This window comes from Rhamphochromis longiceps, linkage group LG14 (genome assembly GCF_057381845.1).
Source record: "Rhamphochromis longiceps isolate RC_006_pf linkage group LG14, R_longiceps_female_GT1.1, whole genome shotgun sequence".
In the NCBI taxonomy this organism is placed as follows: Eukaryota; Metazoa; Chordata; class Actinopteri; order Cichliformes; family Cichlidae; genus Rhamphochromis; species Rhamphochromis longiceps.
In genome coordinates, this window is record NC_140570.1 from 18,392,651 (window position 1) to 18,415,470 (window position 22,820).

Below are 22,820 nucleotides of genomic sequence, written 5' to 3' on the forward strand. Positions count from 1 at the left end.
CACCCATGTGTCTACCTGTTGAGTCCCTGTTTAATAACATTTGCCATCTTTACTGCAGTAATAGCCAACTCTCCATGCCCTGTCTATCTTACTGTCACCTCTTTTTTTTGTTTATTCTTTTCTGTGTTGCCTTTCCCTCTCCATGACTCTCTCCGTGCCCCTTGGGGCCATTACTCTGGACCATAAATAGGCCCATTGGAGGTGATGGAGAGCCTTTGAGCGAGACCAAGCGCTTTGGCTGATTCCCAGTGAAAGGTAATGACAGGCCCCGTCAATACCAGCGCTCCATTTACTACGGCTCCTGTCGGCACTACTAACAAGACTTGAGGCACATACTCGGAGAACCTAGACCGTGTCCGCTCAGGTAATTCAACTGATGTCAAGATGGATGGCCTGAGATGTACTAATTACATGCCCAAACTTCTCCCAACTGGCTTCAGATACCAACTGTGCTTGTTAAGAGTTTAAAGTACTTCAACTAAGAATTTATGGTTCAAATCCGCCCACGCCTCACCACTTCTCCTGTAACGGTGAGTATATAACAACACAGATAGATAATATATGGCACTCCATGCAGTATATCAAGAATTATTTTATATAGAACTTAAAAATGTCCAGTGTCCTTTTTCTCTAAAGAATACACATTGTATGCCAAAAAGCACAGACACAATATATTGCTCACATAACTATTTAAAGGTGCAATCCGTTATTTTTAATGCAGTGCATAAAATGATTTTAATACATTGTTAAGAATTCCAGTCATTCCTCTGATAGCTGAATGGCTTCTGAGCTTTAAGGCCTTTCTTATTCCCCCAGAAATACCCATCATCAACTCTGCACGTGGTTAGTGTTTCAGAAACTCAAGTGGAGCATCTGAAAGATTAATGGAGCTTGAGAGTAACAGATTTTTTTTTATAACTAGATAAGAGCTGGCAGCATATTTGCCAAGTTGGTGAAAGTGCTGCGACTGCCCCACCAAACATGAATATTAGGGACGATTTTAAAATGATATCACATTTTGATCTGAGTACATGCATAGTGTATGTTTGAACAAAAACCTACATCTGCAAATGTACTTGCACTGATATTTTTAAGAACAATTACTCAGTTAGCTTCATGGAGTTATCATGAAGCCTATCTCATGGAGAGAGGCAGGGATACACCCTGGACAGGTGACCAATCTGTCTCGGAGTAAAAACAGAGAGACAGGCAATCATTCACACTCTTGGACAGTTCAGATTCATGAACTAACTACGGTGGAACCCCAACTTACGAATACCCCATTTACCGAAAAATTCCAGTTACGAAGGCACTTAGCGGCAATATTTCTGCCCGTGTTAGGACAAAATGCCCGGTATATGAAAACCGCTGGCTCTGATTGGCTGAGCCCAGAATGCCTACAATGCCCACAATGCCTTCCGAATCATGTGACAACCCCTTTGGCTTTTCTACTTGCATTTCGCTGTTCCACTTAAACGACGTATTGTTGTTGCAGTTAGCAATTAGCCTATAGCCTATTGTTCACTCAAAAGGCGCGATGGGTGCTTCGGCTTGCGAAAAATTTCGACTTATGAAAGATCCTCGAGAATGAATTAATTTCGTAAGTCGGGGTTCCACTGTATATGTGTTTGGACTGTGGGTGGAAGCCAGAGTACACAGAGACAACCAGCAGTTTGGACACAGTTAAAGCTGGATTGGCGTTTCTGCTTAGTTTTCAAACTATAAGTTCTCTTCGTGTTCATACTGGGGGTGTGGGCTGTACGCTTTCTGATTCCTGCCCACAAACAACGTGAATGTGTCCTCAACTTTGTTATGTTTATTACAATTCAGCCACTGACCTCCTCAAACAGCTCCAGGCTGTATGTGTTATCATCATCAGCAAAGTAGACGATTCCCGGCTGGCTGTTGTTGGCGTTGAACGTCTCCCTCAACCACCGCAAGGCCAGATTCCGCTGCATAGTCCCTCTTGGAATTCTGGGATCCCGAGTGTCACCTCGCAGCTTATAGTTCCTGGGTGTCTCTACATTGAGATGGGTGTAGTTTAGTCCCGTTTCTCGGAGGAGTCGTGTGACAAGAGGCGTTCTCCTTTGGGAATCCTCCACCAAGATCCAGTGCAGGTTGGGGACATGGAGGAAGGTGTTTGCTAGCCGTGTCAGCTCAGCTTTCTGAACGGGCCGGCTATATGTGGGGGTGATGATGTGGATTGTGGGCAGCACATCCGACCAGGGCGGAGGCCGAGTGTACACATACTCTGTCCTCACCACCTCCACAATGTCCTTATCTGAGGCACAGTATTCCTTGGAGTCCTGCGCCTGGCCACCTGCCTCCCTCTTGCCCTCGACGCCATCATCTGTAGATGTGGGGATAAGAAGACATGTAAGGCATTAGTGTAACCTTGAGCTGCTTTTTCTATATTTGCCTCAGGTGACTTAAACCCAATGGGGGTAAAGTGTACCTGAGAGCCGGTGGTGGCGAACTGCAAGCCTCTCTGGAATGATAAAGATCTCTTTTACTAGATGGTGACAGGCTGCAAAAAGTGAAAGCAGGCACCGTGAGAGGATAACACAGCTGATGGACAGAGAGACAGTGCAAGACGAGGGAGGGATGAGCCCTGCTATTCCCCCGGTGTTGCCTTTGGGCTTTTCTTTTTAAAGGAAGAAAAAAGGCATGTATGTAAATGCGGCAGACATGCCTTTTCCACCACAGACTCTCTCACCCCCTGTATTGTTGAAATTGCTCTTCTTCTTATATTAAAATATCTCAGGGTTCAAGTGGTAGTTAAACTTTTTTACACTAAGACTGGTCTGGCCCACTTTAGATCACAGTGGGTTGTATGTGGCCCATCAATTGAGTTTGATATCCCTGCTCTAGACCCAGTGTTCACAGTTCAAATGGATTTGACTTCAGAGAGGCCTAAACATCCACATGTGTGCTATTACAGTGAGGTTTGTAAGCTTTTGAGTCAAACAGCAATGACATAATGTTGGATTTTGCCATTTCTCGTTAAAGGCCATAGGTGCAAACTCTTGTATCAAGCCATCAAGAAATCTGCAAGGTCTTCTCTACTGAAAATCTGTTGCTTTTGTCGGTATCTTCTTTGCATCCATGAGCTGCACATACGCATACTGTATGTCAGACAGAATAGCAAAGTGAAGGTTTCTCATGGAAACGCTTTCATAAGACACCCTGTGTGGGTTTTAGGGCATGTTTTAGGTAACACAACCTAAAATTGGAATGGTGCTTAAGGTGTTACATCGCGTATCAGTGCAGAAACTGAGGTTTGTGTGCTAAGTCTATAGCTTGTGTCAATGCAGTACATCATTTTCCATTTTATGTGTGGGAAGGTGAGGCTGTCACGGCTGGCGGAGTGAGCCGTGTGGTGTGGAGGAAAGGGAGGACCCAAAATGCAGCAGTGACTGATGATACGAGTGATGTTTATTTACAAAGTGACAATGGCAGAAACAGGCAGTGAGGCATGACAAAACAACTGAAGAAACCTAAACTGGGAGAACTAAATGACAAACCTGAGACCATACAAAAGGGGTGCGGGGCAGAGAGACGCAGAGACAGGAACACCATAGAGCGCAGACGAGCCGACAATGAACACAGACCGACACCCACTAAATATACACACAAGGTAATCAGGTAATCACACACAGGAGGGAAGAACAGCTGAACCTAATACACATGAGGACCGGAGGACACAAGCTGAACACAATGACAACAGACACAGACCTTCAAAATAGAATAGGAAATCCAGAACATGAGCCTTCAAAGTAAAGCAGGAACACACAGACTGATTTACAACACAACACGGGGACATGAACAGAGCACCAAGGACAGACACAGGTAGGGCTGAATACACACACACACCAAACTACAGGTTCAACCCTAAACCAATACAAAATCAGAATAAACACAAAGCACAAAAATGAACTTCAAGGAAACACAAAACGCTGGGCCAAAATGACCCAGGACCATGACAGTACCCCCCTTCCAAGGGCTGACTCCAGACAGCCCAAAACAAAAACAGATGACCAACCCAGGGCGGGCGGCGGGGGCCCAGGACGGAGGGACCAACACCGAACAAAAACAAGCCCCAGCGAACCAAGTGACCTGTCCAAAACAAACACACATGCTGGAGCACAAGGACAAAACACAGTTCAGGAGGCCGGCCCGGAGGCTGACACAGATCCAAAAGCCGACCGAGCGGAAGGCAGCGGTGGCGGAGTGGAGGCAGTTCAGGGGGCCGACCGTGCACACAGCAACGGCGGCGACGGGCAAACAGTTCTGGGGGCCGACCGTGCACACAGCAACGGCGGCGACGGGCAAACAGTTCTGGGGGCCGACCGTGCACACGGCAACGGCGGCGACGGGCAAACAGTTCTGGGGGCCGACCGTGCACACGGCAACGGCGGCGGCGTGGAAACAGCTCTGGGGGCCGACCGTGCGGACGGCAACAGCGGCGTGGAAACAGCTCTGGGGGCCGACCGTGCGGACGGCAACAGCGGCGTGGAAACAAGTCCGGAGGCCGGCCACGTGGAAGGCAGTGGCGGCGTTCAGGAGGGCGTCCACGGTGGCGGAGATGCCCAACAAGCGGCCTGGCAGATGACTGACGATATGAAGGTGGTAGTAGGGGACCTGAAGGCTGCGTGGCCCCTGCAGCCCAAGGCGAAGCGGAGGCTGGACCGGACGACGATGAAGACGCGGAGGCTGGACCGGACGACGATGACGACGCGGAGGCTGGACCGGACGACGATGACGACGCGGAGGCTGGACCGGACGACGATGACGACGCGGAGGCTGGACCGGACGAGGATGCAGAGGCTGGACCGGACGAGGATGCAGAGGCTGGACCGGACGAGGATGCAGAGGCTGGACCGGACGAGGATGCAGAGGCTGGACCGGATGAAGCCAAAGCAGACGCTGGACCGGATGAAGCCAAAGCAGACGCTGGACCAGGCGACGAGGATGAAGCCAAAGCAGATGCTGAAACCGGACCAGGCGAGGCCGAAGACTCTGAGGCCGCAGCAGGCGAGGGTGATGAGACTGCAGCTGGTGATGAGACTGCAGCTGATGGCTGGACGGGCTCCTCGGGCCCCCCAGCTGACGAGGCAGAAGGCTGGACGGGCTCCTCGGGCCCCCCAGCAAAAACAGTCTCAGACCCAGTGGGCACTGGAGCCCCTGGCACACACAGAACAGAACCAGCAGGCACACGGGCCTCTGGCAGGGACGCAACAGAACCAGCAGGCACGGAGACCTCTGGCAGGGACGCAACAGAACCAGCAGGCACGGAGACCTCTGGCAGGGACGCAACAGAACCAGCAGGCACGGAGACCTCTGGCAGGGACGCAACAGAACCAGCAGGCACACGGGCCTCTGGCAGGGACGCAACAGGACCAGCAGGCACACGGGCCTCTGGCAGGGACGCAACAGGACCAGCAGGCACACGGGCCTCTGGCAAACACAAAGCAGACTGCAGCTGCACTGAGCAGTGACTCAGCTCAGGCAGCGACAGTCCGGTGCAGTCCTCAGCTGGCTTCTTAACCTCCAGGGGTCCAGACTCGGCTGGGGGCTGGAACCCAGCCTCTGGGGAGGCCCTGGAGCAAGTAACAGTCTCTAAACTAGCCAGCTGTTGAGGAACGATTGCATTTTTAACGTGTTTGTCTCTCTGCAAATAATACGTACTAGAAAAAGAGTCAAAAATGGGAGGCACGGACGCAGCCTCCCGTACAGAGGGAGTCTGTGAAGACGGAGACGGCATGAATGACTGGGCTAGCGGAGATACCGGAGTCCGAGTTGCTTGCGGCTGTGCAGCTAAACGAGGTAAAGACAGCTCAGCAGGAGAATGAGCAAGCAACACACCGTTCTCCTTGTCGTCTGCTGCACCAAACAAAGTCCCTGGATAAACTGTTCCACAGTCCAAGACAGAAAAAGGGTCCTTCTCACTCACCACGGCCGGCAGTTCTGAAGTTCCAATATCCGGCTGTGGGGTGACGCGCCGACGGCGCGATCGTCGCTTCCTCCCGGGCAAAACCTCCGGCGGGAGGGGCAAAACCTCCGGCGGGAGGGGCAAAACCTCCGGCGGGAGGGGCAAAACCTCCGGCGGGAGGGGCAAAACCTCCGGCGGGAGGGGCAAAACCTCCGGCGGGAGAAGCTGACGTGGCTGTTCCGGGGCGGCCGTAATCCGCTGCTGCTGGACAAAGTCTGTGGATTCCCGAGCTCGCACCACCCCCCGGGCTTTATGCAGGTTGCAAATTAAGCCTGAAACTCCCTTAAGCTGGCAGAGGTAGGGATTTTCTTCCAGGATTGCTTCGATGGCTTTTAACCCCACCACTTGTGCCCTTGCGTTGGTGGTGTGGGTTACCCAGTCCATCAGGCGTCGGATGCGTGCGAGGTCGCTCTCTCCAGACAAAGCTGCTGGGTCCATGTTTGGTCGGCTCGTACTGTCACGGCTGGCGGAGTGAGCCGTGTGGTGTGGAGGAAAGGGAGGACCCAAAATGCAGCAGTGACTGATGATACGAGTGATGTTTATTTACAAAGTGACAATGGCAGAAACAGGCAGTGAGGCATGACAAAACAACTGAAGAAACCTAAACTGGGAGAACTAAATGACAAACCTGAGACCATACAAAAGAGGTGCGGGGCAGAGAGACGCAGAGACAGGAACACCATAGAACGCAGACGAGCCGACAATGAACACAGACCGACACCCACTAAATATACACACAAGGTAATCAGGTAATCACACACAGGAGGGAAGAACAGCTGAACCTAATACACATGAGGACCGGAGGACACAAGCTGAACACAATGACAACAGACACAGACCTTCAAAATAGAATTGGAAATCCAGAACATGAGCCTTCAAAGTAAAGCAGGAACACACAGACTGATTTACAACACAACACGGGGACATGAACAGAGCACCAAGGACAGACACAGGTAGGGCTGAATACACACACCAAACTACAGGTTCAACCCTAAACCAATACAAAATCAGAATAAACACAAAGCACAAAAATGAACTTCAAGGAAACACAAAACGCTGGGCCAAAATGACCCAGGACCATGACAGAGGCTCATTTTCAAAAATCTGACCTTCTTTAGAAATGCACAAAACGCAGCGAATCAGTCAGCTGACGCATTTTGAGTAGACTCCCTCGGTGAAGGCTGTGATATTTTGGCCTGAATAGTTTGGTCATGATGGACAGAATGTGATTACAGAGTCATTAAGGTTGCTCATTTCTTCCTATTGTGCCACAGCTCATGGCAATCTTTCACTTTTCTTCTTGAGCTCTAGTCGCACCTCCGGCATAAAAGGGGATTTTTTTCTGCAGCACAAAGATTAACACAATCTTCTGATGGCCAGATGTTCAACAGAGGCTGCCAGTGAGCATGCTGCCAATAAATCTCTAGCTTTTCTCTTTTAAAGGAACACAAAAGGAAGCCTGTGGACAGAGCTTGGTTAGATTGTCATTTAAAAAAGTTATTATATCTTTAGTGTATTCCATGAGAAATTAAAATTGCTTAACTATGTACAATTTTTTTTTTTTGGGGGGGGAACTTTTTATTTTTATTTTTTAATTTACCTTAGTCGTTAAGGAGCTAATCAGACTCTATTCAGAGGGTTTGAAGAACCTGCAAAAACATGCTGAGTCAAATCATGTGTAAGTTCGGTACAGACTCCCATAGCTCATTTGAATAAGCCTGTTTTCCTTGTTAACCCCTCTTTGTGCATTTCTGAGATTACAGGAATAGAGCAGATTGCTCTATTGATTTGCTGTTGCTTTAATTTGGGTGTGTTTATTCTGCAGGAATCTTGACATTTTAAACTGTTGCTTTTCTGGTTTGCAGAGAAGGCACCAGACACTGGTGAAGTTAATTAATAGGACACATTTATGCTTTTTAATTGCCAACAGTCTCTGAAATTAATTTGCAATGACACTGAGCCAATTATAACAGGCAAAGGTTTGGCTCAAATGCTTGATTGACACAAACTCTATACTGGATACTGTGTCACACCAAGAAGATATGGATTGATGTTGTAAGCTGAATTGTAATGTGAATGGATAAGCTGCAGAAGGATTTAGTTTTATAATATGCAACTCTGTTCAAGTTATTACTAACAAAAAAAGAAAAATTGCAGCTTAGCAGTTTTATTCTGACAAACTGAGTATATGGAATAAATATAACTCCCAAATGGAGTGGGTATGCAACTCATCCGTCACTGCAAAATCATCCCTGACTGATGAGGTTTGCAGTGACCGGACAAGTGCTTTTCAGTTCCGATGAAGCTGATGGTCATGGCTTTCAAGTGTCTCTGTGTGAACAGCCTGTTGTCTAAACTTGAAGTACGGTGTTAAGTTCGAGGGCCCACTTCAAGTTTGATATCGTCAGTGGAGTGCAGCGTGCTGCGTACCCTTTCGGATGGCGAGGAGTGGAGCAATAGCGTTTTGGTGCCAAACGGTGATGAGCAGAGTCCAGGGTAACACGATCAACACGATGGCAAGAATATCTCTTCTCTTCGGCATCTCCAGGATTGGTTATTTGGCTCGGCATTACCTGGTGGGAACCGTGAAAAGAAAAAACCCAAACAGATATTAAAAGTCAGCCAGCCAACTTAGACTTATAACCTTCACCAGAGCAAGCTAACATATTTGTTTTTGATTAATCTCAGTTATTTGAAGAAAAGGAAATCACACTTGCAGGACCTTTATTATTGTTGACTGGCTTTTAAATAGCATTTAAGACACTCAAGGACTTTGTCTTTATGGACCTGACTGGCTCTCTGCAAAGCAAAACCTTCAGTGACTAAAACTGAGTAATAGCTTACTTACTGTTGTTCAATCTTGAATTCTATTTTGCCACAAATGCATAACGCGCTCACAGTTTTCAAGTGAAAGACAACATGATTACTGTATTACCTACACAGAATTTAAAATAAATAAATAGGGCCTGATTTTAAGCAGTAACCAACAAAGGGAAGGTCAAATCCATTGGAGGAGGCAATGCATTGACAGCTTGTGCCCCCTGCTAACCCAGTGAGCTCATCAGCACTATCACTGCAGACACGGTGGTGACTTCATGCCCAGTGCTGAAAGTATTCACAGGCCAAATGGCAGGAAGCGATGTAACCAGACTGTGGGATGACTGTTTTGCAAATGTGCCTTTCCCTCTGAGTCCAGAACATTGGTTCAGACTTGTATCTCTTTGAAAGTTTCAATTTCAGCATGGAAGGAATCACACATTAACTGAAACAGTGGCTATTATTCTGAAGTTCCTCTATTAATTACTTTGAACTTCAGGCTCAAGTTAAAAGTCTGAAATCAAAAAAGTAGGAACAAACTGCAATCCTGTTTGGAATTGTTACTGCAAAAATGTTCATGCTACAGCAGTGAAAATGAGACTATATTTGAGCTTTGGATGGGAGAAATGGCAAATGTGTTGCATCTGGAGAGACTCAGATGCAACACATTTGCCAACCTATTTGAGAGATCCTGTACTGCTGTTTTTGAATGGTGTTCATTAGTATGCTGTGTTTGGTTTTGTCATTTCTTCTGTCTTAAATTTTTATATTTACACCTACTTATATTTTTATCATTATACAAACTTTAATGCTGTATCAGGGTTCCAGTGGACATTGTTGCTAGTTGGGCTGTTTTTCCCTTCTCCATTTAAAATACAATATTAATATTAGGGGGGAAAAGTCTTTCAAATTTGATCAAGACTTAACCTCCTAGGACCTGGTGTCCACATATGTGGACATCACATTTTGGGTTATTTAGAACAAATTACTCAATTTTGCTCTACAAGGGCCTGATATCCACTTATGAGGACATTATACTGCTACTGTTCTATCCAAATTTTAAACGAATATCCTCATATGTGGCTCTCATTTTTCTTAGAAACAAAAATTAGGTAAAAAAAAAAAAAATCTGGTAATTCGTTGTTTTAACATTCATCAGGCCCCAATCAGCCCAAATATCAAAGAGAAATTAAAAATGCATGCCGTGGAAGAGTTCAGGTCTTAGGAGGTTAAAGCTTACATTATTAAGGGGTTGGCTAATGACTGACATATGGATGGTTGCACAGGAGTCTGTAGCATGTAATCATCTGTCTAAGGATAAATTGAGTCCCTAAATTGGATGCTTCAACCTGGTTTGTACTGTTGGTGTGTTTTGAAGCAATTTGAATGCAATTATCTGACTTTCTGTGTGGTTAAGTTTACCAGACAAAGAAGCCCTTGCTCTAGTTTTGGTGAGTAGTCCTACCAGTGGACGTTTTTTTATTAGTATGTCATTTATATTAACTAGTACATATCTATGTATGTGTTTCTGTGTATGATTTACTCATAGTTGATCATGATTAGAAACCAAATTAGCCATGTTAGATGAAAATGTATGCTTTTTTTTTAAATCTAAATAACTTCTAAAACAGAAAGAAAGAAAGAGAAAGAAAGAAAGAAAAATAAAACTAAATACAAATTAATAAATAACTTCTGGCATCTACCAAATTTGGACCATAAAGCTAAAGGTTGTGGTTTCAGTGCAATGAAACAAGTGTCTAGTTACGGTTCCTAATGTCTGATTGGATAGTTGCTCTTCATCACAGGGTATAGCCAATCAAACTCAAATGTAAGTACACGATCAATTAAACCATTGTGTAGTTAGTACCGTCTACCATTTAAACATAATTTTCTCAATTAACATTTTAAGCACAACAATCATGATTCATGAATGACACCAATTTCCTTCCCTCCAGCTATATTTTTGTTCAGCAGCTTGTCCGAAGTCTTACAGGAATTTTGTGTAGAAGTGCTGAATGAACACTTAATTGAATCAATATTTTCTCCACAAAAATAAAGTCATGTTTCATAAATGTAAAGTTTTATTTAGTCTTTCTGTTTTGTATTCCATCATTATATTTCATACCTCTATTATTACTGTTCTTCATTGACCATTTACATTGAATTTAAGGTCAGCAGTCCTGCCCATCTCTCCCAGGGTCTGTCTCTTATACTTAAAATGCTTGTGGTATTATGCTGAGCCCTAAGTGGGAAATGCAGATATTAAGTGATCTGCTCAATTAAACAAAGACTAAAACAGCCATAATGTGGGCACAGGTGTTCAGCGCATTCATTTTAGCTTTACACGAGAGAGAACAAGTCATCGCATTTCCCAGAGCGATCCTGCTCCCACTGCTGGGGACGGTGGCAGAATATTGTGGCTTAATGTAATTGTATATGCCAATTATGTTCGTTTGCTTTGTAAATAAATACACTATTAATGGCCAAGCCTTAGGTATAAACGCTTTTGACACAGACTCTACTCATGCTCTTTAGCCAGGAAAAGAATTGTGCGCTGCAAAGCTGTCTGTATGTTTGTTTATTTATTTCGATCATGTAAACAATATACAAAGTCCATTTATCAAAGAAAAGAAGAAAAAATGCTATAAAAATACAGCCAAATACATTTCAATATTGCTTCACCTGTTCTGATTCAGTTACATATTGAAAAGGAGTGAGAAGAAGTACACACTTATTTAATCCCATCCCTTTGCCATAAGTTATCGGTCAATATTTAATCAGCTTCCTTACTGATATAATCTGTATGTACTTATTTCTTTTTAAGTAGAAAGGAAAATTACTAAGAAATACTGAAAGAACAGTAAGAAGAGGGAGGTGGATCAATCTCAATAGCGATGACATTGATACCAACACTGGTATTGGCATCAGATACAGTAGATACTAGGTACTAGGATCTAGATACTAGGTACATGTTTCTATCGTCTATAAAAATGTCTGAGCCTTTTAAAGTTGGCTGTTACTACGGTTTTATTTATATCCTATAGAACATTTAAACAAAAGTAACTGATCCAAAGTCCTTAACAGTCAGCCACATTTACAGATCTGAAAAAAAAAAACAGTTTCAAAATACACGAAAAGCTGAAAGCTGCATTTTAATGAGTTAACTCGTTATTGTGAAAAGTAAACTCGCAGGAATTTAGTGGTCATTAAAACAAATTTAATTGCAAATTGATGACTCATCTCATAAATCATGACACACTGCTCTCTCCTACAGCTGCCTTTATATGTTATAAGCATCAGTGTTAGCATCGGCAATACTGGCCCTGTGGTTACTTGGTATCACATCAGTACCTTCCCCATAGCCACTCATACAACATCAATGTAATTAAATGACAGATTTCTGTAATTTTACATCTTTAACTCGTATAATTTAAGCCCACAGAGCTGTGCTGACAGATTTCTGATGTTTATTACAACAGCATTTCTTTATCATGTAGAAGAAATGAGACGTATTGCACTTGTTTTTTCTTAAATGAAAATCTCATTGATTAAATGTGTAGTTAAATTTATCTACACTGACAGAAAAGGGAGTTTCACTGGTCTGGCCCACAAAAAAATCAAAATGGGCTGTATGTAGCCCTCCATGTAAAATGAGTTTGACATCTCTGCACTAGAGGAAAAAGCTTGTGATTAAACTCATCATGTAAATCCTTTCTCAATATAAGACATCTAATAGTCAAACATTACTGCTACTGTTTACGTTTAAGTCGAATGGATTTCTTGGCCTCGCTTAGATGCCCTCCAAAATTTTAGTGTCTCTGTCTATGTCGGATTTACAATGATCAAATCATTCCATGGAACAAAGGCCAGTCTATTTTTGGAACTACACAAAAACTGTGATTGTAGAGCAGTGTTACAAGTTGACAACAGCAACATTCATCACAGCTCACCTTCAATTCAAGTGTTAAGCTCCTGATCGAACGTTAGACCCAGACTTTAATATCTTTTCTTAGAGCCCATTTTTGCCTGGAAATTATCCATCATTTCTTTTTTTTCCCCTCCTTTTTTTTTACAGCACATCTTTTGTAACACAGTCCCTAATTGTACTGTATAACATCATCAGGCTGATTTTCCCCAACTTAACAAAGCTCCTCTACAGCCACAGAAAACATTAATGATCTCTTTTTACAGGTTCAGAAATAGTGCTTATTTTAGAAAATTGACCAGGATCAAAAAATTTGGGTAGGCCTTTAAAAATATTGTTGCCAGGAGTCTGATGACTAATACAACTACACTGCTCAAAATTTTTTTAAAGGAACACTTTTAAAACACATCAGATATCAATGGAAAAAAATACATCAGTGCTGGTACCTATGCTGTTATGGTCTGGGTAATGTGTTAGGAACAAAAGTATTTCACAGGATTTGATGTAAATGAACATTTTCAACCTGCAGTGGGCTGAATTCAAGGACACCCTGGGAATCAAAAAGAAACAAACATTGTAGCAGGCTAGTCCATTTAGCCAAAATGTCATTGCAAAAAATTCAAAATTGTATTCAGTAGTTTGTAGAGCTTCACGTGGTTGTACACATGCCTTACAGCACCAGGGCATGCCCTTATTTGAGACCACAGATGTTATCATGACAAATCTTGTCCCAGATCTGGACCAGGGCATGACTGAGCTCCTGAACAGTCTGAGGTGCAATCTGTGAGCATTGGAAAAGACTGAAACATAATGCCCCAGAGGTCTTCTATTGGTACTGGTCAGGCGACTGTGGGGGGCAGTCAATGGTATCAATTCCTTAATCCTCCAGGGGCTGCCTGCATACTATTTCCACTAGTTGTGCCCCAGGAGGAACCACTGAACCACTGCAGGGTTTGACAATAGGTCCAAGGGTTTTATCCCGATACCTAATTGCACACAGGGTGCTTTAGGCAAGCTAGGGAGGTCTGTGCGTCCCGCCGCAGACTGATCACCGAACCACCACCAAACTGGTTCTGGTATTCCGTGGCAAATGTCAATCACAGTGCTGGGCAGTGAGCACAGGGTCCACTAGAGGATGTCAAACCCTCAGGAGTAGATACTGGTCTTACTGATGGCTTATGGACCTTCTACAGCCCTATCCAGTAACTATCCAGTAGCTGCCCATCTCCTGGAATGCCCGTCTCTTGAGATCTTGCTAGAAGAGACAGCAAACCCTCTTGCGATGGTACACATTGATGTACTGCTGTCTTGGAGGAGTTGGACTATCTGTGTAACCTCTTTAGGGTCCAGATATCGCCTCATGCTAGCAGTAGGGACAGCTAGATGCAAAACTAGTAAAAAAAACAGTTCAAAAAGATAAGGAGGGAAAAAATGTCATTGGCCTCCTGCTGAAAATCCATTCCTGTTTGGGGGTTGTCCCATTGTCTCCCCTCTAGTGCACCAATTGTTAATGTCATTAACACCAAAAAAGCTGAAACCGATTAACAACCCCCTCTGCTACTTGACTAGATCTGACTAGATCAGTATCCCAGACGTTTAATTGGCTTGATGCTATACTCAGATTTAAAAAGTGCTCCTGCAGTTTTTTGAGCAGTGTGTAACAAATGAAAAAAGTGAGCTCACCCACAGTTAGAACTGGATCATTGCGCGGCTGGGAAAGCCACACTGGAGACGAGACGGGCTACCTAGCGTTGACATCCTCCATGACACATCAGCCGACCATTTCCTTTTCCTGTTCCTCTTCCTCTGTCTTGTCCACTCACAGAGTCAGGAAACAGCAAGTGCACACCTGGAAGATGAGATCACTTTGGTTAATATGCTACAGCAATGCCACATTTTCTTCCCTCTTTGTGGTTTCACCATACTTCTTCCACTGACACTCAGTGACAGTCACCCAGGTTTAAAGCAGTTTGGACAGAGTCTAAGAGTCAAAAGCCTTACAGAAATGCTTTACCAAAGACACCCTCAGTGAGCACTCTGCTTGTGTGACATCTATTCATAATTTAACATCAAAGAGCCGGGGCTGAAATTGCTGCAGAGGGAAAGTGTGCCAGTATAATACAGCGAACTCTAGTTTGGATGTGCATCGTCCACGAATCCATCCCCCGTTGGTACACCACTGCTGTGCTTCACAATGCAGCGTTCTGCTTAATGCTCTGTATATTGGTATGTGATTTACTCGATTCATTTCGAACTAAATTGCAGTGACACAGACTCTGTATTTTATTCATTTTCGCCTGATATGGAAACTGGAAGATGGTTTAGTCACAACTCCATTGCCTGCCAACAGTCTGGGGTGGGGAATGTTACAAAAATAAACTGGCATCATGTCTTATTCAAATACATCTGAGGAAACGCTGCCTCCATGGAGGCTTGTGCTTCACACAGCCAGCGATGCCTGCGTGCTGCATCAGCACCACAACTTGATGGCTGAAGACTGTATTTTTAGTGCTTTATAAGCTGCAAAATATGTAGGTTTTGGGGAATGAGCAACGGGAGTGCTGGAATCATTTTACGAAGCCACACTGTTCTGTGAAAAGGCAAATTACCTGTGACCCAGTAAAGCAGAAAAGAAGAGTGTGTGCTTGATGTGCACAACATTTCAGAAACAACCTATTTTCAGGTAGCCTTGTTTTGTGAAGTTTCTCAAACTGAAATGTATCTGACGGGGTGAGGGGGCTGACATCATCGCGTGGAAAGAGGACTATATGTTCTTCATGCGTTGGTGCAGATTGTGCAGTATTTGTGTTTCCTGACAGCGACGAGCAAGTACTGTTGTGACAAAATAAACAGCTTCACCAGTAAAGCTTTAGAGTTGCTGCCAGGTACCGTCACGCGTACAAGCTCCCAATGACAGTGTTGTCGTTGTGATTTCTGTACAACACACTCGCCTTCCTCACTGCGATGAAGCTATAAACAGATTGAAACACAGTCGAGTTAAAACGACCTGCCAGAATCTCCGACCATTCCGCGGGCCATTGTGTTTTCTCGGAGTTTAACATTTTGAAAAGTGAGGTTTGGAAAAACAAAAATACGCTGGCATACACTGTCTGCTGAAGGGAGCTCAAACTAATAATGCGATTGTGTATAGAACAGTACTGAAAATGGGTGTTTAGCGATATAATGCACATATTTCAATTTTAAAGTCTTGCAGTGTAGCACAGATGCTATGGTTGTTGGTTGGACTTTAGCAGCATACAATCAAGGGCCACTTCATTAGTTATGACTTCCTGATACCAAATTGGACCCACCTTTGGGTCTATTGGGTGCTCTATTGGACTGAGATCTGTTGAGTGTGGAGGCCATTTGAGTACAGTGAACTTGCAGCAGATGGCCGCCCCTCCCTGAGCCTGGTTCTGCCGGAGGTTTCTTCCTGTTAAAAGGGAGTTTTTCCTTCCCACTGTCGCCAAAGTGCTTGTTCATAGGGGGTCATATGATTGTTGGTTTTTTCTCTGTATCTATTATTGTATGATCTACAGTACAATATAAAGCGGCTTGAGGCAACTGTTGTTGTGATTTGGCAAAATTGAATTGAATTGAACTCATTGTGATGTTTAAAAAACCAGTTTGAGATTATACGAACTTTCTGGCATAACATTTCATCCTGCTGAAAGCAGCCATCAGAAGATGAGTACACTGTGGTCATAAAGGAATAGACATGGTCAGCAGCAGCAGTAGGCTGTGGCATTTAAATGACACTCAATTGGTTTTAAGAGTAAATATCCCCCACAACTTTACACCACCACAACATTGCACTTGGTTGGTGCAGACTGGATCCATGCATTTATGGTGTTTATGTCAAATTTTGTCCCTACAATCTAGATGTCACAGGAGAAAATGTTTTTCTAATTCCCTATTGTCAAAATTTGATGAGCCTGTATAAATTATAGCCTTGTTTTCCTGTTCTTAGCAGATAGGAGCGGCACCAGTGTAGTCTTCTACTGGTGCTACACATCTGCTTCAAGGTTGTTGTGAATTCAGAGATACTCTGGTTGTAACAAGCAGTTATTTGAGTTACTGCTCCCTTCCTATCAAGATTGAAGCAGTCTAGCCATTCTCCTCTGACCTCTGATATCAATAAGAAATTTTTTGCTCAGCACACTTTCCCGCTGCCGCTCACTGGACAATTTCTCGTTTTTGGACCATTCTTTGTAAACCCCAGGGTTGGTTGTGTGGAAAAATCCCAGCAGATCAGCAGTTTCTGAAATACTCAGACCAGCCCGCCTGAAATTCAGCAGGTTGTCTTGTGCATGTCTACATGGCTAAATGCATTGGATTGCTGCCATGTAATTAGCTGATTAGGTATTTGCATCAAAAAGGAGTCGAAGTGGTTGTTGAGTGCATGTCATTGGATATGTTTTGCTGTACCACTGTTTTAATCAGGAGTTATCTATGCGATATGTGATACTAGCACACCATATTAACACACAGCCAGTGCAACCAGCACAAGTATCATACACCCATACAGTAGTTACTCTTAAACTATTCATTAATGTATGCCATCATGTTGACTGATCCACCAGTTGAATTCAGACTGTTATAATTAGACTGAGCACAAATATCGACGCTCTTGTCAAAATTGTGTGATCATATTGTTCATCTGGATAATACGCAACCCTAATGCATGTATAAACAAGTGTTACATCTCTCACATATTCTATTTTAAAGTGTCTTTCATGTCCGGACAACAGACAAGACAACAGCAACAAAAAGGCAACCCCAACAGATACTGTAACTGCGTAAACGGGGGCCATAAAGAGGCCTCTGTAGCCCAAAAGCATGCAGGTGGCCGGTTAGCTTCGGTGTAACTATGTGATGGAGCAAGAATACAGAAAGTCAGCTCCATGGCGCTGACTGGAACAGCCAATGGCAGACAATGAAGCCTGACAGCCTTTCACATCAGCTCGAGTTAACCAGCTGTGAAGGGAACACCTGCCACTGATTAATAAAGAATTACAGCAACAATGCCATGTGTGAAAATTGCTGTACTGATTGTTGAACTAACAACATTAGCCCCAAAAGGTGGAACAAGGAGGTGAAACATCAGATTATTCTGTAAAGGACTCACGTATGTCCAAAAAAACCCAAACCCATCCTCAAATGTTTTGCCATTTTAAATGTGTTTAATGCTCACTGACTTTAAAACTAATGGGTAATTTATCTCACATTATTACAAAATAATTTAATTAATTAAAAATAGTTAAACTTCATTTATAATAATGCAAACACTTATAGTGAGTTACTTACTGAGGAGTGTGGTTGTGCATACTTGATTTTTGTAATACAAACACTTGCTGTTAATCTTAATCTCACATATTTTATTCAGTGTTTTTTGATTATTATTATTTCGGCTGCACGGTGTTTAGACTTGGACTCTTGTGCATAATGTTGTTTGCAGTGTTTGTGTTGCAAAGAATGGAGTATTAATAGGCCACCATGACTGAGACTCCTGTAGTGATTAATGGCTCCCAGTCAGCGTTGTTGTTCAAATGTTAATGAAACCAGTGTTTCCGTAATAGTGCGGTGTATGGGACAAACACATGGGACAGGGATCTCTGCCTCCTAAAACTTATTGTAGATAATCTGAACAGGAACTCGTAAGTTTCTTAAAAAGCCACAAGCCAGATAAGGGATGTCAGTAGAAATAGAGTGATTGTAGAGAACCTTTAACAAAAAAGGCAATAACCCTGAATTGTGAATAATGCAAAGCTACTTTAGTGAAGTTCCAGAATAATGTAGCTTCCTTACTTATTTTTATTTGCATATGTATGTTCTGTATGTTTATGCCGATAGTCTATCGCCTATCTTGGCACTACTTGCTCACACTTCTCCCTCCTTGCTCTGTGTCTTAGATTTATAAAATCCCATCTTCAAAGATGAAGCAGGGGCATGTTTCCAAGTTTGTAATCAGTCTGCCTCTGAATTCTGAGCTCCCTTGGCCTTGAACATATCCTATTTCTCGAAGACCAATAATAACACCCTTCTCTGTTTGCTTGCTTCGCTGTAGAATCGTGTTGATGTACTCTCCAGGCGGTGGGGAAAAGAGGCTCTCTGGAGACAGTGTGTCCTAGTATGTCCAACTGCTCGTTTTCCTTTATGAATTCATTGGTCTCTGACCAACTTGGTAAAGCCCAGAACAGTTTTCAAGGATATCTAGGGAATCTCGAAGACATGCCGCTGTAGTAGATCAATATTGATGTTACTGTCATAGCCACAAAAAACAGCGTTGCCTTGAGGTGCTATTAAATTAAATATTAATTTTTATGTGTGGGCATTGATTCAAACAGACTTAATTGCTTTTGAAGGGCATTATGCCAGAAGTAGGTGATCTGTCTATCTCTGATACTTTGTTTCTTACGGAGTCTTGTATAGCACGTCAATTCAATTCAGTCCCAACAATAGTCGCCTTCAAGGTGCTTCACCAGGTTAGTACATGTTAATGTTTTTTTTTGCAAACTAACAGCTTACAAGGTGACAAGTTTTAATGCTGTTTAATGCTTCATAAAAACTAAACAGGAAACAATAAAGTGCAGACTGTACTGCATAACACTGTACAGTATATCTATGTAGTCAATGCATGACTACAAAGATCGTGAATCCTATGTAAAAGCCTTTATGACATTCTGTAAACAAGGACACTGCTTTGTTTTGGTTATCAGGCAGTTTTGGAATGGATTTTAATATTTTACTGATCACATTTCAACATCATGTGAAAAAGAAAGTTTTGAAGCTTTAAAGCCATAAACATGCCGCCCCTTCTCTCTAAAACGAGGATGTCAAGTATGTCAAGGACTGCACAAAGCCCTGTGAAAACTTGGTTTTTCATATGACATGTAAAGCGCTTCTTGGCTCTGATATATACTGATGGACAGCCTGACAGTTCAGGGTTAGGAGCCTCTCAGCTCTGGCTGATAAGCTCAAAGTGGCACAATCGTTGCCATGTTGTATGTGACTATCTAAAATGTATATTTTTTATCTTTGTTGTGCATCTTATGTTTATTTTTGCAGAATCAAGTGCAGTGTCCTCCTTCTGTTATGTCTCTGATGCTACTCAGGACCTAATCTAGCAGCGATACCAGAGTTCTGCCCTGCACCCTTCTAACATAGTTTATCACTGTAAATTGAACCACAACACTTCAAACTACCCACTTTGAAGTATCTAATATAAACTCTGGATACAAATTGAATTATTATCATTTAATTTGCTTTCAAAATACATCATGTACAGATCCAAATACCTGATTAAAAAAAACACATGACATGTACATTAGGGGTGGGTTTTGATTATCGATTTATTGATTAAAATCGATTCTAGCTTGGATTACGTGATATCGATTCATTAAAATCCTGAATCGATTTTTTAATATAAATTTATTTTGCCCGAAACGTGAATCTCAGGTTAAACCGCACTAAATTTCAACAACCACCAAACAGCTAAAACAGTAAATGAGAGCAGGAACACGGATTCTGCACAAAGACGTAAACACAAAGCGCAGACCCGCCGACGGATCAGAATCAGTGAGATGTGCCTTTCTCACCCGACGGCACGTACACGGTCGGGGCTGAAAGCTGACAGCTCGCTGATCCTGATCCGTCGGCGGGTCTGCGCTTTGTGTTTACGCCCTTTTTGCGCTAGATTCAAAAGCTGCAGGTTTTTATCTCTCTCCAAACAATATTGACTGAACCAGCAGCAAAAGGAGATCCAAACTACACTTCACATAAACATCGTCATGAATTCCCTCTTATTGTTTTGCTGCCACCACGATAAAATCACACTTCATGCACAGCTCTCTCTCTTTCTCAGTATACTTCAAGAACAGTTTCCCATCTAAAAATCTCTGTTTTCTGCATTATTCGCTTGCTTGTTATGCACAAGTCTACCGTTGTTTACAGCGCTGTCGGCCGCTGTTATTTTCCTTTTACCTACTTCCGAAAAGAAAACCTAATTTCTGCCGTTCAACAAGCTTCTGAACAAATGTAAACTTTTTAAAATTATGCAAAATTGCAAAACGCTCAGCTGTGTCTCTAAAACCTCTGTAACTTTGCTCTGCTTCACTTCCGCAGCATCAGGTAATGTTCACATGTTGATTAATGGTTTTCTTTCATTTTTGATCTACTGCAGAATATTTTTATTAAATCCCAGGCCAGGAAAATCACCCTCATGTTTTTCTGTGTTTTATCCTCAGTTACTTTGACACAAAGGCATCTGCTGTGACGCTCACACCTTTGATAAAGTCTCGCAAGTGTCAGCTTTCTTTTTATAGATATAAAAATATGGAAATGTACTGATGCATGATCTGAATTATAATATTTCTGACTGTCTGAGGCAAAATTTCCCCGAATCGAATTGTGGATCAAATCGATTTGGGACCTTGTGAATCGGAATCGAATCGATTCTAGAAATCAGTGACGATACCCAGCCCTAATGTACATTGCTAGTTTATCAAATCACACTTGCTGAGCAGTCTTTACCTTCAAAATCAATCTCTCGGCTTCCCCTCACGTTCTCTCTTTCTTACATCATTCCCCATCTCAGACTCTGTGTTGACCTCTAAGAAGGAGAACAGAGATGAGTTTGTGTGTCATGTCTGCTGAGCTGTTTCAAACGCTGAATTTGAAATTACCTTTTAAAAAATTGCTCAGATTATGCTCATTTAATTTCTGTAGTGTTAACTTGGGTGCAGAAGTGCCAAAAACATCTGAACCATGAACACAGCACAGGCATGAGATGGGAAGAGGGTGTGTGCAGACAGGATCATCTGGTCTGCGTGTCTCGGGACTCTGTTTTGGGTCGTTACATTCCCCTTTAACCCCTGAACATATGCCATTTTTGAAAACCAATAATAACACCCTCCTCTGCTTGCTTGCTTCGCTGTAGCATCATTTTCATTTACTCTTGAGGCAGTGGGGAAGTCAGGCTCTCTGGAGACAGTGTGCCCTAATATGTCCAACTGCTCGATTTCCTTTATGAATTCATTGGCCTCTGACCAATTTGGCAATGCTCAGAGGAGTTTTCAGGAAAATCTGAGGAATCTTCGAAGACATGCCGCTGCAGTAGATCAATATTGATGTTACTGTCATAGCCATAAAAAACAGCGTTGCTTTGAGCTGCCATTAAATATTAATTTTTATGCATGGGCATAGATTCAAACACGCTTAATTGCTTTTGAAGGACATTATGCCAGGAGGAGATGATCTGTCTTTCTCTGATATTTCCTTTATTATATAATCTTGTATAGAACATCACCAGGTTTGTATTTGTTGATAATATTTTATGCAAACTGACAGCTTATAAAGTTACAAAGGTTTTTGGCAGTTCTTTTTTAGACACTAGCTGTAACATTGGGTTTCTGTTTCCTCTTGGGATTGAATTGATGATCTTTTTTGGTTTTCAGGTATTTTTGGAATGAATTTTAAGATTTTAATGATCACGTTCAACATCACGAGCAAAAGAAAGATTTCGTAAACCTGTAAAAAAACAAAAATAAAATCAAACTACATTATGCCAGCTGTGAGGCACGGTGGTGGATGGATGACCATTTGAGCTTGTTTTGTAGGCACAGGATCTTGGCACCTTGCAATCATTGAGTCAGCCACGTACTTCTCTGTATACCAAAGCATTCTAGAGTGAAACGTGAGCCCATTTGTCCAACAGCTCAAAGGACAACGATCTCAAACACAGCAACAAATCTACAAGAGAATTAAAAATCTATGTCTTATATCATTGTTGTCCAATATATATTTATATTTGCATGTTTAAATAATACTGTCACTGCTGCTTTTCAGCTCTTATTCACATTTTTCTAGACTTAAATTCTTGCAGAGAGATGGCACTAAGAAAATACATTATAAACTAGCACTTAGTGTACTTTGTATCAGCTCTAATTCCATCCATGGACTCAAATCATCTATTCTGACTCAAAGAGAGGAACTGTAAAATATACTAAATGGAAAACCAATTAGTGGATGCCCTATTGGAGTAGTCAAGAACAATCTGGTGCTTTAAAGAGCAAGGTGTGCTGAAGC

The 22,820-nt window shown here is 42.8% G+C and overlaps 1 protein-coding gene across 3 annotated transcripts in view; it reads right to left on the bottom strand.

The window, feature by feature from the left end:
* Positions 1-22,820, bottom strand: part of LOC146653896 (galactosylgalactosylxylosylprotein 3-beta-glucuronosyltransferase 1) — a 94,837-nt gene that overhangs the window by 13,542 nt on the left and 58,475 nt on the right. The window contains exons 3-6 of one of the 3 annotated variants that reach the window (XM_085380204.1): positions 14,422-14,583; positions 8,423-8,565; positions 2,456-2,527; positions 1,839-2,350 (exon numbers count right to left, since the gene is read on the bottom strand). In XM_085380204.1, coding sequence (XP_085236330.1) covers positions 1,839-2,350; positions 2,456-2,527; positions 8,423-8,534 — 696 coding nt within the window. In that variant the 5' untranslated portion in view covers positions 8,535-8,565; positions 14,422-14,583. Of the gene's footprint in view, positions 1-1,838; positions 2,351-2,455; positions 2,528-8,422; positions 8,566-14,417; positions 14,584-22,820 lie in introns of all 3 variants that reach the window. The other 2 variants (XM_085380203.1, XM_085380205.1) reach the window with 2 other exon arrangements.